The sequence below is a fragment of the Umbelopsis ramanniana genome (assembly GCF_025399195.1).
Source record: "Umbelopsis ramanniana AG unplaced genomic scaffold K450scaffold_60, whole genome shotgun sequence".
In the NCBI taxonomy this organism is placed as follows: domain Eukaryota; kingdom Fungi; phylum Mucoromycota; class Umbelopsidomycetes; order Umbelopsidales; family Umbelopsidaceae; genus Umbelopsis; species Umbelopsis ramanniana.
This window is the reverse complement of record NW_026252146.1, coordinates 82,800-96,638: the sequence shown is the minus strand read 5'-3', so window position 1 is coordinate 96,638 and position 13,839 is coordinate 82,800. Positions and strand designations below refer to the sequence as shown.

Genomic DNA, 13,839 nt, shown 5'->3' with positions numbered 1-13,839 from the left:
TATAAAAAAAAAGAGTTAACACAAGAACAGCCATGTATATAAGGGGAATAAATGTAAGAGACAAGACAGATAGAAAAATACAAAGTAGAAAAGAGTATCATACAGTATCGTAAACAGAGTTAAAATAAAAGAAAAAACCCATGGGCTACTCCTCGCCGACAGACTTGGAATCAGCTTTTATGGGCCGATATAAGAAATGGTTATCGTCACTCTGGCTAGTCAAGAGGATAGAGGGATCATTTTTACCTGATCCCACCATGCCGTGAATGTCATTAACCTCGATAGAGGAAGGTTTGGAAAAGTCCTTGGTTGACAATCCATCATCTACCATATCCGTTTCTTCTTGAGCCTCAAAAGCATCGAGCATCGTCTCGTCGTCACCACCATCATAAATGTCTTCCTCGCTACTGTAGTCCATGGGTGTACCAACCACCTCCATGTCATAGTCTTCTTCATTCATGACGATGAGCGTTTCTTCATCTGGCGTAACGGAAGTCTTGCTTTCAGATATAGAATCCGACGACTCTTCCGCCGTAGCATGGGTGACCTGATGTTGTTGCTCTAATTTTGACATTTCTCTCTTTCTCACTTGCTCCTCCTGCAACTTTTCGATATCCACGAAATCTAGTATATAAGATCGAACATCTTGGTCCTCATCAAGAGCTAGGCGGAACAACAGTCTATGCAATGGGTTTCCAAGATGATCGACACTATGTAAAGGTTGCGAATCCAAATTCCCGGCGTCTTCCCTATGCCCATCTGAAGAAAAAGGAAAAGTGTATCAGAGTAATGACCCAACAACAATGGAAAATTGTGCCTACACCTTGCTCCGCCTTTGTACGTACCTGTCATGCACAGAGCCCTGACCGTCCGTGATGCTGCTATACGAACATTTACAACAGGATCACTAGCTAGTGGTTCTAGCCGAGGTAAGAAGAAAGCAGAGAAATCAGACACCGAGATACCAGAAGCGATCAATGCTGAGCATGTATGAGCAAATCTATTGAAGTTTGGCGTGAGTTCAAATGTTGTTCGATTAAAAAGTGCGCATACACAAAGATATCTTACACTATTCGTCCACGATAACCTTCCCATCGTGCAAAACAGTCTATCTTCTCCATGACATGGCTCAAAAGGGCCAAGTTGTGCTCGCGTCGATTTTCAAGCATTTCGTTCATGGCCACTCTCTTCTCTTCGTCATCTGTATCTGGCACTTCCTCCTGCTCATCTGTGTCCACCGCTTGCTTGACGATTTTCAGAATAACAGGGAGCTGTGATGGAACATGATTAGAATAATTTGACGCGTTACACGGATTTCAATTAGGAGAAAAGGGCAGAGTATACTCACGCATTTGATCCCTGTCTCTCGAACGCTGGCGAATTCGTCTTGACAGGCTCGCAGAGTCAAGGGTAGAATGTACTCTATCACCAAGTCGGGTTCGACCAGCTCCGCAATAAGTGGTAATTGGTCAGCCAGGATATCCCGTAATCGCCAGTTGCTGAAAACGCCATCCCATACTTCAGTGAGGATGGGTATATATTCCGACCGAGACGCTGGTGCCAAAGTAGCAAGAAAATCGCCCATGTGTTCTAAAACACCTTGCTTGACTTCATCAAGATCCATTAAATACAAAGCAAATATTTGAATTAAATCTCGCTCGGTTTGTTCTGCACCGATTATCCTGGCCACCTCATGCAGTGAATGAGCGAGCGACCGTCGGACCTTGATCTGGTAATCCTTAGTTAGCGTCAAATACGTTTCCTTGAGATGAGACTCCCATTTGCTTCGACCAGCTGCTAGAACCACCGCTGGAAAGTTGAAAGCGCAGATATAGGTCCGATCTGCTTCCATTTTGTAAACTTGGATACCACCTTCTGTTGTACCAACGGACAGAAAGAAATCCAATAGAGCATCAGGCACCTACGCAAGACAATTTGATGAGTGTCCAAAGATGAATATTTTTCAACATATAGACTATACTTACATCACCGGGTGATCCAGATGTTTCCCAATCGTTTGGTAAGAACTTGGCTATCAATTCTCCCGTAATCTCCCACAAGGCATTCCGAACATTTCTAGAAACATCATTTTTGTAGGTATCAAGCGCTTCGATAGCCAGCTGTCGCTTAAGATCGTCGGGTAAGACACCGCAAATCATTGGTAATGACAGTGCACAGGACCTTCTAACATGCCATATACTGTCCTTGGAAAATGTTATGTACATTGGAATCTAGTGACAAAAAGGAATGTAATTAGCATTTTACGACTTCGCCAATTGTGGTAAATTGCCATTTGGTTAAACTGAATATAGAAAAACTAACCAGTTTATCAATTACGGTCTGTGCGTCTATTACGGATGCCAAGCTACCCAGAGCAGACGCAGCCTCTTTGCGAACATAAAACACCTGATCAGAAGACAACTTTTCAACAATGGGAAGACAGTTTTCAGAGCAACAGTCTTGCCCCAAAATAGGAGCCAACCCACATATGAGCTACAATGGATTATCATGGTTAGCCTCTTTAGACGTCAATCGACGGCTCAGATCAACCAGCTTACCGAGAGGCACATCATCTTCCCCAGATTCATGTCGCTTTCATCAACACACACCGAATTTTCGGCATCAGGTGTTTGGCCATTGATAGATGGCTGTTTGTGTTGTCCTGGTTGTATTCCATTCGCGATATTGAATAATTTCATTATAACGCCTTCGAAGATTTCTGTTCGAAGGAGTTCTTTCGCGAGGTATGGAGTAAGTTTGGTTGAAGGTTCTTCCTGGGAAGTCGAGATGTACGATAGATGTGACGCTATATTTACAATGCACTGCTGACCGTAAGCAGCAAGGTTGGAATTACGGTCCAGTAAAAAGTCTAGAAATATCATAGAAAATGCCTGGGCTGGTATGCTATCTTCTGGTCGATAGTCATCGGTTGAGGATGATAGAAAGGATGATGTCGCAGCTGAAGATGAGCTTCGCTGTCGTGGTACGCTGCTGGGAATGGGTGTTGCAGCCGCTTGTTCCAAGTCTGATTGTTGTTGTTGCGCCTCGTCAACCACTTGCTCCGTTACAGCCCTTTTGTCCGTCGGCAATCTTCCATTCACGGAAGTGGATGCCTCCTCTTGAGCTCTAGTATCAGCCTCTTCCTCGAATGATGTGACGTCTTCCTTAACAAAGGAATCCAAGCTCAGCTTTGAAAGTCCGTGAATGCTGTTTTTGCAATCATCGGTGATGGTCTGCGATTCAGCATGAGGAGGACAGGACTGATAGAAGGATTCGTTAGATCGAGTGGTGAGATGAAACTTCAGTTCCATTAAGCATACCTCATAAAGATACAAGACTATACGGTCTAATTCTAGTGCCAACGTCTCTCGAACTCCATCGTCTACGAAATGTGGCGAGTCAACATTCAGCTCTCAATTACGCAATACTGCCTAAAATGTATCAATTTTAAACGTACCTGAATCCGATGCCAAAGCGCTCAATAAAGGCAAAATGTACTCTACGAGATCCGATATATCGATATTACCAATAACAGTGGAGAGTTCCTTTATAGCGAGAACTCTAGATAACAAGATTTAGAAAAGGCAAAGGAACAACTTACTAAACATTGATCAATAAAAAAAAAATTCATACCTATGCATAGCTACATCGCTTTTGCCTAATGAATACAGCCTTTCAAGCGGGGTCAATGTGTCGGTGTGACAAAGTTCGCCAATGGACAGCGTTTCCGATAAGGGTTCTAAGTTGAAAAAGCAAATTAATGAATGAACGAGCAAAGGCATAACCGATACTAGATGTCTAGAACCGCTATCCGGGGTTCATTATTTATGCTTTTGAAATATTCGGGTTTGTTGTTGACATCGCATATGTTGCACAGTTGCTTCGATCTTCATCCAACCACCATCGTGAGGGGCATGCGGTTTCATTTCAACGTTACACATTTCAACGTACCTTCTGCCATAGCCAGCAGCAATTCTTCCGAACTCATTTCAAGTTCTACGCTGGATCCTTTGGTAGCAAATTCAACCTCCTCCGTGGTGACAAAAGGTTCATCTTCGATATTTGTATGTTGAGGTGAAAGCTCGACGATAGCAACGGACTCAACGGGTTCAAAACTGCCGGTCGTGTCGGGATTGACCGTTGCAACTGGAGGCGCTTCCAAGTGATGCAAGTGATTGGCAGTACTTTGATCTGGCTCTTTGAGCTCTGACTCCCCGGAGAATTGAAATCCAAGATCTATACGTCAAAAAAGAACAAATGGAGTGTCAAGGTCAGGTTTGAGGGTTTTTTTGGTGTAAAATCAGATAGTAGACGCTGGATCGCTATTGGAATTCGATAATAAACCCGGAATGTAACACAGCCAAGCGATCAACTCCATTGCCCGTAGGATAAATATGAAGATTTTACATACCAGCCATGAGAGGAAAGAACAAGCAAGCACTCTACGCCATTCTGTCCAGCAGTCAATGTGCACACCCCACCTTTCACAGTGTCTCCGATGGGCACGTGATATTAGCATAGAGCTAGCAATAAGTGGTTTTATTCGCAACCTCATCCAACATTATTATACATGACTTGATGTAAAAGTAGGAGGAAAAGAAGTGTCAGTCACTTTCTGGACATAGGATATGAGATTGCGTGCCATAGCAACAAGCAATTCAATGACGGTGGCGGTGATGAAAAATGGAAGATAGGTAGCAAAAAAAACTATTTCTCGCCATCGATTGAGATAAAGAGAAATTTTTTGGACCTTCTGATACAATTGCTCATAATGAGTTCCCGCCATACGTTGTTTTGCGTATATTTTGTATAGCTTAACCAGACATGCAAGTGGATAGACGAGAATGCACTCAACCAATACGCCAGGTATATATGAACCGAACCCCGAACCTCCGCCGGCTTTGAGAGCGTCTAATGTCAGTGTAGCAAATTGCAGAGCCACCAAATTATCAAGCTGGTTGCGCAAGCTCAAAAAGGTAGACAAAAATGAGGCAGTTAGGAGTGAACTTAGCAGAACAGTGGTTAAAAACAGATAGACGAATAATAATATGCCTAGGACCTGTGGCTCGTATAACAAAGTATCACCAATCTCCGGTGCGCTAAGAGGTGCCAAGAGTTGAGAAAGTGTGTTCATCCTACAAAGAGAGCATAAAAAACATTTGGCACTTACAATAACGCGCCCAATGCAAGCAACTGTAATATTTCCCATGCAGTCTTGTCGGTGTTGATGGCGGCCACCGCCACCCAAAATCCCGTTAAAACCATAGCGCCAATTGCCAGTACCCAGGAGGCTTCCACCAGACACCTGCAGAGCCGTATCTCAATGCGACTGACAGCATTGAATGGGCGGGCATACAACATCAATCGAACTAGCATGATCGGACTAATGACGGCTAAACATACGTAGGATACGTGTAACTGTCGGTAAGCGCTGGGCAGTGACCTTGTCGTCAAACCTAAAATTCTCCATATGAAGGATACCAAGATCACATAAGCTGATAAGATTCCCAGAAACCACTTGATAGACACAACGCTTTTACGAGGATGTGATAAGAGCTAATAGAAATCAGCCTACACAAGGTGAGATAAGGTGAATGTCAGCGTAAGTGAAAGACTCACATTCAGTGTCTCCAGAATAAGATCACTCAAGGCAAACACATAAAAGACATATTCGTAGACATGTGGCGGAAATACGGTATAATTTTGGTTAGCAACCGTAGCCAGGTATAGAGAGACGTAAATAGCTCCAGTAATAAATTGTAACAGGGCCTGGTATCTGTAACAAGTGCTGGTTCAGCATATTGTTTACCGAATACGACCTTTTGAAAACTCACTTTGGAGAACGCCATTTTCCGAAATAAATCATCGTGAACCGTGTGACCCTGCTGGCGGCCGTCAGATCTGTCATAATGGGGTTGCCATCCTTCCAAATACCCTAGATTACCTCATCATCAGACCAATGCTAACTATAACTTAATATGGCAAAACACCTACATTGATACCGTCTTGAACTGGTCTATACAAGAGAACCGTCATCGCTGGCAATTGCAAGATGATATCTAGCGCTGTTTAAAATCCATGCAACACCAAAAAAAAAAGAAAAAAAAAGATCATCAGTGGAAGGTATAAAAAATAAAACGAGGGTATGCAAGGAAGTGCGAGAAAAAGTGGGAAATAAAAAAAAAACCCTGTCTTTAAAAGTACCTGATCCCTGAGCTTCCCATTCGTGTAATAGAATTTGGCGTATTCTGATATGATATGGATCGTGTTGATCTTGCAATAACATATCCAGGACCTTGATTGCCCATGATTCAAGCATTTTGTGCTTATCGAGCGGTTGAAGAAGTAGGGAGTTTACGACCACATAAAAAGCCGCGTCCCCTCCGTTAGCCACCAAGTCGGAAAGACCTTGGTCGTCGGTGGTAGAATTAGCAAGTTCGTGTAGTCTTTGATTGAGTTCTTTGACCGTGACAATGGGATAATGAATGCGTAGATGCTGGTCCTGCTGTCCATACTGTGCCTGATGCAGCAATGGTGTGTGCTCATCGACTGTGCTCATGCTGCTTGCGAGTCTGTGCGAATGTAGCGGGAACACTATCGGAGCGCAAAAGCAGGCGATTCACAGAAGCTTACTGGTTGTGACACCCATCTTGAGAGAAAAGGAGCGTGATGAGGTCAAAAATGGTGTCGACTTCCAAAATCAGACCGTATGGGTGCTGTGATACTTACACAAAAAAAAAACACCACCAGTAATAAAGATAAAGCAACTTCCAAAGACGAAATGCATTTCCCGGTTGAATCTCGACAAACCTTCATCTTTCCCCCTTTCATTCTTTTTTGCATTAGTCTTTTGAGGTTTACCTCCTCCTTCCATTTCTTTTCAACAATACTATGGCACCCAACGTGCAGACAATAGCCGATTTAACAACAAGGACGAGAGTCACAACTGGTGATGTTCCACCTCCATTGGTAGGGGCAACCACGACGGTAATCGGCAACCAAATGTTTGTATTTGCTGGCCGTTTGGTGACTACAAGACGAATGACCAACGATATGTACATTTTGAACCTGGAAACATTGGAATGGACAAGATTTATCCCACCTCCTGGAGCTGAGCGACCACCTAGGCCGAGATATTTCCATTCAGCCAATGCTTATGATAACCAATTGGTGATATTTGGAGGCATGGGATATTCAAGATCTTCCGAAGATGGCCTATGTGCTTTGGACGATGTGTGTGTATTCGATGTAGCAAAGATGGAGTGGCGCTATGGTAGCATTGCACCAACATTGTACAACGCTAGAGCACGCTACGCACATCTGTCTAGCGTATCAGGCAACTTACTCGTTATCGTTGGCGGACAAGATATGAACAATCAATACATCCCGGAGATCAATGTCTTTAACATCGAGAAGTGGGAATGGATTCAGGTCCGAACTTTGTCAAAACAATGTGGCGCGTACCGCTCCGTTTGCGTAAGCGCTGAGTTACCTGCTGGAATATTAGAAGGCGATGCGGCAGCGGCTGGAGATTATGGATTTGAAGATGTTACCACTCCGACCTCTGGAAAGAGACAAGATTCATTGAAAAGTGGTGTTTCTTCCGATGTTAGCGCAAATTACCGCATGTCGTATACGCCGGTAGCCACATCCGCAGCGAAGGACTCTCACTCCCCCATATTCTTATACTCCAACTACAACTTCACGGACGTACAACGAGAATTACAAATGTTCGCACCTCCCATCAAAACATCACAGTTCCAACTCAAAGATCGCTCCAACGAGATGTCAGGCACAACGCTTCCACCAGGTCTTCGATTTCCTTCTGGCCATATGCTAGGTTACCATATGATATTAGCTGGAACGTATTTAACACCTCAACACCAAGTCTTTCAGCTATGGTCACTCAACATTTCAAATCTAATATGGACAAAAATGGAGACTGGTGCTTCATTGTCCACTGGATCATGGAACCGAGGTGTTCTGCATGAAGCCGCTAATCAATTCCTCGTATTTGGTAACCGAGATCGCTCCTTACTAGACGACTACAACCATCGTCAAACCAATTTTGAACACGTCGTTGTCATCAATACCGAGTGCTTTGGCATATATCAACCCCCCAAACCTTCATTTGCTCCCGTCGCTCAGGAAATGGGTCTGAGCATGCTCAACGATACTGGCATGGCGGACTTTGAGATTTTGACAAGAGATGGTGTTACAATTCCCGTGAATTCTATGATATTAGCGCAGAGATGGCCATACTTTAAAAAGTTATTAGAGACAAGCAAGGAAGATCTCGAGATTGACGAAAAAGAAGCTCCCGAGTCTCCCAATACCCCACCCGCTAGCAGAAAGGTTACTCTGTCACCGAACCGAAGGACCATGTTGCTGCCAGAACCTTACTCCATCGTGTTTGCACTTTTGCAGTTCTTTTACGCTGATAACTTGCTAACGGCGCAACAGCACCAACCGAACGTTTTGGCGCAATTGCTAATTCTCTCGGATATGTATAGCATCCCTCGACTGAAGAAACTCGCTTCCCACGCTCTGCATCAAATGTTGACGCTGTCTACTGCCAGTCTGATCTATGAAACAGCTGCCCTATCAAATGAACATCCCTTGCAAGTACGCGCACTGAAAGTCATGATCAATGCTAAAAAGGCTATGGCACTTCAAGCCGCGGCTAGCCAAGCATCCAGTCCCACAACTCCCAAACCCAACAATTTGAATCTCTCCTCGTTATCTATCAGCATGCCACGATCCGCTACACCCATGTTAAACACCGGTTTGAACACCCCCAGCACACCCTCTTACAAACAACCATCAGAGGCCGGCTCGTCCTTCTTTGATTTTCCTGCAGTCGTTCAACCACCCGTTACGCCTGTGGCTTCACCTCCACCTCAACCTGGTACTTTCTTTAGCTTATCATCGTCCAAACCAAAAACTCCACCTGCTGCATCTAAAAAGGCCGCCGCAAATACCACGAAAGAAAAGGACTCAGATTCAGTCAGCGTAGGCACAAAGAAAGGAAAAGCCATGACCCCAGCTGAAAGAAGGAAAGCTCAAGAAAGGCTTCTGAATAACTATGGCCCTGCCAACATGTCCTTCGGTTTTTAAAAAACCCATACCTTAGTGCGCGAAGCTCGAGTTAGCCTCTGTGTCTGGAACACTGTGGTCAAATTTCGCTTATGGCCCTACTTTTTCACCATACCCTATATCAAAACTTTCTCTGTCCCGTCCTTTGTTTTTCTCTTCTTATCTACATCTTACATACCACAGCATAGTGTGCTTCAATTAAAAAAATTACAATCGACCTTTATAAACACATAGCATGAGACGTGCCTGGCTCAATTTATACAATGTGTGCGTATTGTCTGCTCCCAAAGAGTACAACTTTCATATCATGGAGCGGAGGTGATGAGTTCTATTGCAATTAAGCTCGACCAAACGCTCGACTTAGATAGCGACGATAACATTGAATAAGTTCGTATTTCGGTCATGACGGCATCCCCTTGGTGCCATATTTTCACCATCGCATCTTATGTTGCCCTCGCTGTATGGCTTTACATACTCATTCATACTCTAATTCGTATTTGACTGTTAAGAAATAAAAATATATATTATACAACATTTGTATGTCTGTGAATATGATAAGCTACTTATAGACGAAAATTCCCAAAGAGATATATCCTTTCAAATGTGAGCTGTAGCCATACAAGATATTACATTGGTCTTGATTCAACGATAAGGTAATATGGTATGTCTTTTCTCTTTCCCTCTTTTCGTTCTTGCTTTCGGGCTCGTCTCTCTTCTCGTTTCAGGTCACGTCGCTCCCGTTTCTCTTCTCTTCTCTGATCACGTCGCTCGCGCTTCTCTTCTCGCTGTATTTTACGCTCTTGCCTACGATCGGTGTGCTGTTGTTGATACTGTGATGGGCTGTGTCGAAGTGATTCTTCGTCAGACGAGGAATCCGATGAGCAGGATGAAGAACTGTCCTTGGTGAGTTCCGATGCTTGAAGACCACTTAGAGCCTTGTCCCCATGCATGAGCGTAACGTTCACTCCACGAAGGTGGAAATAATAGCCATTCCAGATATCAACTAGACTTCCAACTTGATTTGCTTTGCCGTTCTTCATCCGGCGTTGCATGGCCCGACTGATGAGAATTCCAGCAGCGCCAACACCAAACGCCATAGGCAGAATATGCGACTTCACCTTTTCTCCAGATTCTAACCGACCTGAAATACCCAAGTCCTCCAAAAATCGTATCCATTCCAGCTCTTGTATGTCGTGCCCATGTAGAACATGTCCTGGATACATAAGAGGGAATCCGGAATCAAGATGACTACCGCTGCAAGGTATTCTAAAGGCAGCAAAGGGTAAAGGGCGTTGAAAAAACTGTGGCGGTCGCGAGAGACAAGGAGGTGGGGGATCAAGTGGTTTACGCTTCAGCTTCGATGTACCAAACATACCACCCTGGAACCCACCGCTCGATGTTTCATAAGGTCCACCATATTGCTGTGTAGGAGGACTGTATTGACCAGGAGGGGCATTGTATTGTTGTGGAGGAGGAGTGTATTGGCCAACAGGGACGTTGTATTGTTGCGGAGGAGCGTAATCGTTAGGCGGCGGTCGTCCATATCCCCTGGACGCTTCATAGGGAGGAGCAGCATTGTTAGGGTATGCGTCCGATTTCATGGCAGGAGCGGTAGGTGAGCTGGACAATGCGGTGTATGCGGGTGGTGGGGGTATGTTTTCATAGCCATGGTCAGAGACATGGCTGCCCAAAGGTTGATTCTTTTCGGACATAAGAACGAGTGAAAATTTCGAAGAAACCAAAATCTGCTGAATTTATATGTCAACGTGGGGGGTTTGAAAAGTCAGTCAGCGAAAAGAAAGTCAGGGCTTGGCATTTCGCTTGTGCGCAGCAGACCACGCTCCTTGATCCGACTTTGAGCAATAAATACAAATATGAAAGATATAACTATAAAATAAAAAGTCTACAAAAGACGCAAGAAAAAGTTAGCATTCCAAAGTTCCAAAATTCTAAACCACTTTTATTGTTTCTATTACCAAAGCTTGATATAGCGCAATCTGTCGGCACAAGTTTCTGGAAGTTGAGTTCTGTTGAGTTCCAAACAAAAATGGTGGCTCTTGGTTCTCTTGAGCGTAGTCATCTCGGGATATCTTTTCCGCGAACTCAACTGGTCAAGAAATCAGGGACACAATAGGATACGGGGGCGGCATTAGAGTCCGAGACATATTGAGCACTTTCTCAAATATTGACGAACGATGGATCACCCAACAAAAAAAAGGCCGAAGTCTTCTGGTGTCCAAAGAAGGTTCACCCAAAGAGGGCAAAATAATTCATTGGCAGCATTTTCATTGTAGCTTTTCATCTCCGTAAGTGCTGCGCAAACGGTGGCAACGCCTTCATGATCGAAACGCCTTACTGAGGCAACAGAGACAAGGAGATAGCTCTTATCTTTCGACGAAATAAACACACTGAGATCGTAGCTTTATATTATTCTCTACCGTCGTTATCCGCAAGGCGAGAGTTCTTTCGTTTCCGCTGCAAAATCCACTAAAGACAAAATGCGATTGTAAATCTATTTGAGCTGTTACGTCGCAGTCCTTAGGTGAACCTGAGAATTATATAAGTTGTACTCCAATTTACATTGCTGATTGACATCGACCACATGATATAAATTTAAATTTAAACAAACGTTGTTACTTTTCTATGCTGGACCAGCCAAAAAATGTAAGCTATACGTGTGTATAAACTGTGATGTATATAACTCTACGAAAGATACAATGCTGAAAAATAAGTGACATGTACAAATGCTGGCAAGAGCGCAAGCGATGAGGAAAAGAGAATATACAGTAGAAATTGGAAGCCAAAAAAGAAAAAAAGAAATTAGCATAGACAATGTCTTTGCCTAACTAAAAGATGGCCTAACAAATTATGATCATCGTCCTTAATCATCATGAAGCCAGTTGACATCAGTGATACCGGATTCCTTTGCTTCCTTGAGTATGTCATACACCAGGGATCGTAGTGTGATAGGGACGGATGGTTGAGGCAACAGTGGATTTGGATTGTATGCACCTGAATTGTCTAATGCAGCAGATGGCCGTCGATCTCTTGCAAATACGCTAGGTCGTGGTACACTGTACTCTGCGATCTGCGAATTAATCCACAAACTGTCTTCATGGTCAACAAGATTGGCGGTTTGCGTCCAAGGTTCTTGGATAGTAGTGGCTTTGGCGACCACGGATTGTTGATCTCTACTTCCATCACCGTTGGTCATATCCAAGGAGGCATTCGTCAAGCGCTCGATTCCGCATCTCAAGCATCGTCTTGCATCCAATTTTTGAAGCTTTGGGCAATTGGTTACCCAGCACCAGATCACCTTGGCCGTAACCCAGTCACATGCTTGCATATTGACATGTCGTAACGCCGGACACTGGGTACCGATGGCTCGAATGGCTTGGTCTAGCTCGATCCGTACATGAGTAAGTCCAGGTTGCAATGCAAACGTTTGTATGGACGAAACATATTCTCCAGTCTCCAAAATCAAAGAGTCACAAAATAATGCAGTGTTGGACAGATCTAAGAACGTCAAATTCGGACAACAGCTGGCAACTTGCAAGAAAGACGATGTTGATAATGTAATGGTTGGGGTGATTTTGGAGTTGGAAATATTGGTAGTTTCGACATTGGCCCATCGATCTGCCATATTTTCTAATGCATCAATCAGATCACCGCCATCTGATGAATTAGTATTTGTAGTGTCGGTATTTTCTATATGAGATTGTAAGTTAGTACCAACCGAACAACGATCTAGGTATGGCGCGATTTGACTTCACTTTACCTGGAAATTCATAGGATGATGATAAATTGATGGAACGAACAAATTCGCCAAATGCATATTGCTGATTCGGCCGCATCAAAGTCAGCAAAAAAGTTGCCCATCGGTAGGTGCTGTGAATCTTTGGGTGTCGGAATAGTAGAGGAGTTGCGCAGTTCATCCAATGCCGACTGACGAGTGTAGCATTGTATAGAGAACCTTGTTCGTCCGCATCAAGTAAATGATTCAATATCTCAAACATGAGTTCTGAAGGGAGCGCAATATACTTTTGCTGCACGGCTCTGACGTTGGATTTGCAAACAGGTTGCTTGGTCGGGTCAGTCGGGATGAGAAGATCCAAACTCGGCAGGGTATGACGGTCTCTATTCGCTTTTATTGCCCAAGCATGATATTCTGAGCGAGACATTGTATAGATTGTCTCCTTTGAAGTCGTCATGAAGGAAAACTTTCACTTGATTTGGGAGATAAAATGAGGCTTTTGAAACAAGACAATGAAGAATGGAGAAAAGAAGAGAGTCCAACTCAACCCAGGAAAACCCGAAACACGTCACGCCCAAAATGTGGCCACCAGCTCGGCCAAGACAAAAGCGAACGTGCAAACGAGTACAACCTTTTTTTTTCCCTCTGGAATAGAAGCAGCCAATGTTGTCACCATCCAAGCAGAATCCACCTGCTTATACATCTGCTGACAATGGTCAGTTCGACAATCCTTTTGCTCAATCTTCATCCGACGCTATTCTGAGCAACGATGCTTACATTGAACCTGACTTGGACCTGAGCGGCCAATCAACCACCCGCCCCAGCTATCCGCCTACCTCATCTGCACCACCCGCTAGTCAACCTAATCCCTTTGCTCAACCCAGCGGCAGAATTGGAACTTCTTATCAACCGCAAGCTACAACTACTTCAGGCTATACTGGAGAAGACACTCTGGATGAGCCCGTCTCTGTCACCATTGTAAGTACAGA

General features: G+C 44.0%; 5 protein-coding genes across 5 annotated transcripts; 1 reads left to right on the top strand and 4 right to left on the bottom strand.

Annotated features, from left to right (window-relative positions):
- Window positions 1-280: 280 nt before the first annotated feature.
- On the bottom strand, window positions 281-4,473 carry K450DRAFT_255739 (uncharacterized protein). The gene is made up of 11 exons (XM_051591393.1): window positions 4,412-4,473; window positions 3,952-4,236; window positions 3,634-3,739; window positions 3,458-3,561; window positions 3,321-3,382; window positions 2,559-3,260; window positions 2,323-2,493; window positions 1,986-2,231; window positions 1,349-1,921; window positions 1,069-1,271; window positions 281-1,000 (listed from the first exon to the last, which is right to left on the bottom strand). The coding sequence occupies exons 1-11, from the start codon at window positions 4,416-4,418 to the stop codon at window positions 664-666; spliced, it is 2,796 nt and encodes a 931-aa protein (XP_051441709.1). The 5' UTR covers window positions 4,419-4,473; the 3' UTR covers window positions 281-663.
- A 1,000-nt stretch (window positions 4,474-5,473) lies between these two features.
- Window positions 5,474-6,717, bottom strand: K450DRAFT_255735 (uncharacterized protein). Its single transcript, XM_051591392.1, has 4 exons — window positions 6,205-6,717; window positions 5,995-6,065; window positions 5,835-5,935; window positions 5,474-5,776 (listed from the first exon to the last, which is right to left on the bottom strand). Exons 1-4 carry the CDS (start codon window positions 6,557-6,559, stop codon window positions 5,572-5,574), a joined length of 732 nt encoding a protein of 243 aa, XP_051441708.1. The 5' UTR covers window positions 6,560-6,717; the 3' UTR covers window positions 5,474-5,571.
- A 1-nt stretch (window position 6,718) lies between these two features.
- Window positions 6,719-9,347, top strand: K450DRAFT_255733 (uncharacterized protein). Its single transcript, XM_051591391.1, has one exon. The coding sequence runs from the start codon at window positions 6,892-6,894 to the stop codon at window positions 9,115-9,117; it is 2,226 nt and encodes a 741-aa protein (XP_051441707.1). The 5' UTR covers window positions 6,719-6,891; the 3' UTR covers window positions 9,118-9,347.
- A 248-nt stretch (window positions 9,348-9,595) lies between these two features.
- K450DRAFT_283248 (uncharacterized protein) lies at window positions 9,596-10,808 on the bottom strand (the record flags this gene model as incomplete). Its single annotated transcript, XM_051593472.1, has 1 exon — window positions 9,596-10,808. The coding sequence occupies one exon, from the start codon at window positions 10,806-10,808 to the stop codon at window positions 9,723-9,725; it is 1,086 nt and encodes a 361-aa protein (XP_051441706.1). The 3' UTR covers window positions 9,596-9,722.
- Window positions 10,809-11,977: 1,169 nt separating this feature from the next.
- K450DRAFT_274496 (uncharacterized protein) lies at window positions 11,978-13,277 on the bottom strand (the record flags this gene model as incomplete). Its single annotated transcript, XM_051593123.1, has 2 exons — window positions 11,978-12,804; window positions 12,875-13,277. The coding sequence occupies 2 exons, from the start codon at window positions 13,275-13,277 to the stop codon at window positions 11,978-11,980; spliced, it is 1,230 nt and encodes a 409-aa protein (XP_051441705.1).
- Between the last annotated feature and the right edge of the window lie 562 nt (window positions 13,278-13,839).

What these genes read in the sequence shown, in the direction of transcription:
- K450DRAFT_255735 (XM_051591392.1), bottom strand. Translation starts at nt 6,559, where the DNA reads ATGAGCACAGTCGATGAGCACACACCATTGCTGCATCAGGCACAGTAT. An exon ending in ATGGGAAGCTCAGGGATCAG is followed by an intron (nt 6,066 to 6,204) that starts GTACTTTTAAAG and finishes GATTTTAAACAG; the next exon opens with CGCTAGATATCATCTTGCAA. An exon ending in CAGTTCAAGACGGTATCAAT is followed by an intron (nt 5,936 to 5,994) that starts GTAGGTGTTTTG and finishes GAGGTAATCTAG; the next exon opens with GGTATTTGGAAGGATGGCAA.
- K450DRAFT_255733 (XM_051591391.1), top strand. Translation starts at nt 6,892, where the DNA reads ATGGCACCCAACGTGCAGACAATAGCCGATTTAACAACAAGGACGAGA.
- K450DRAFT_255739 (XM_051591393.1), bottom strand. An exon ending in GAGAGACAGGGATCAAATGC is followed by an intron (nt 1,272 to 1,348) that starts GTGAGTATACTC and finishes GTTCCATCACAG; the next exon opens with CTCCCTGTTATTCTGAAAAT. An exon ending in GGTTATCGTGGACGAATAGT is followed by an intron (nt 1,001 to 1,068) that starts GTAAGATATCTT and finishes AAACTTCAATAG; the next exon opens with ATTTGCTCATACATGCTCAG.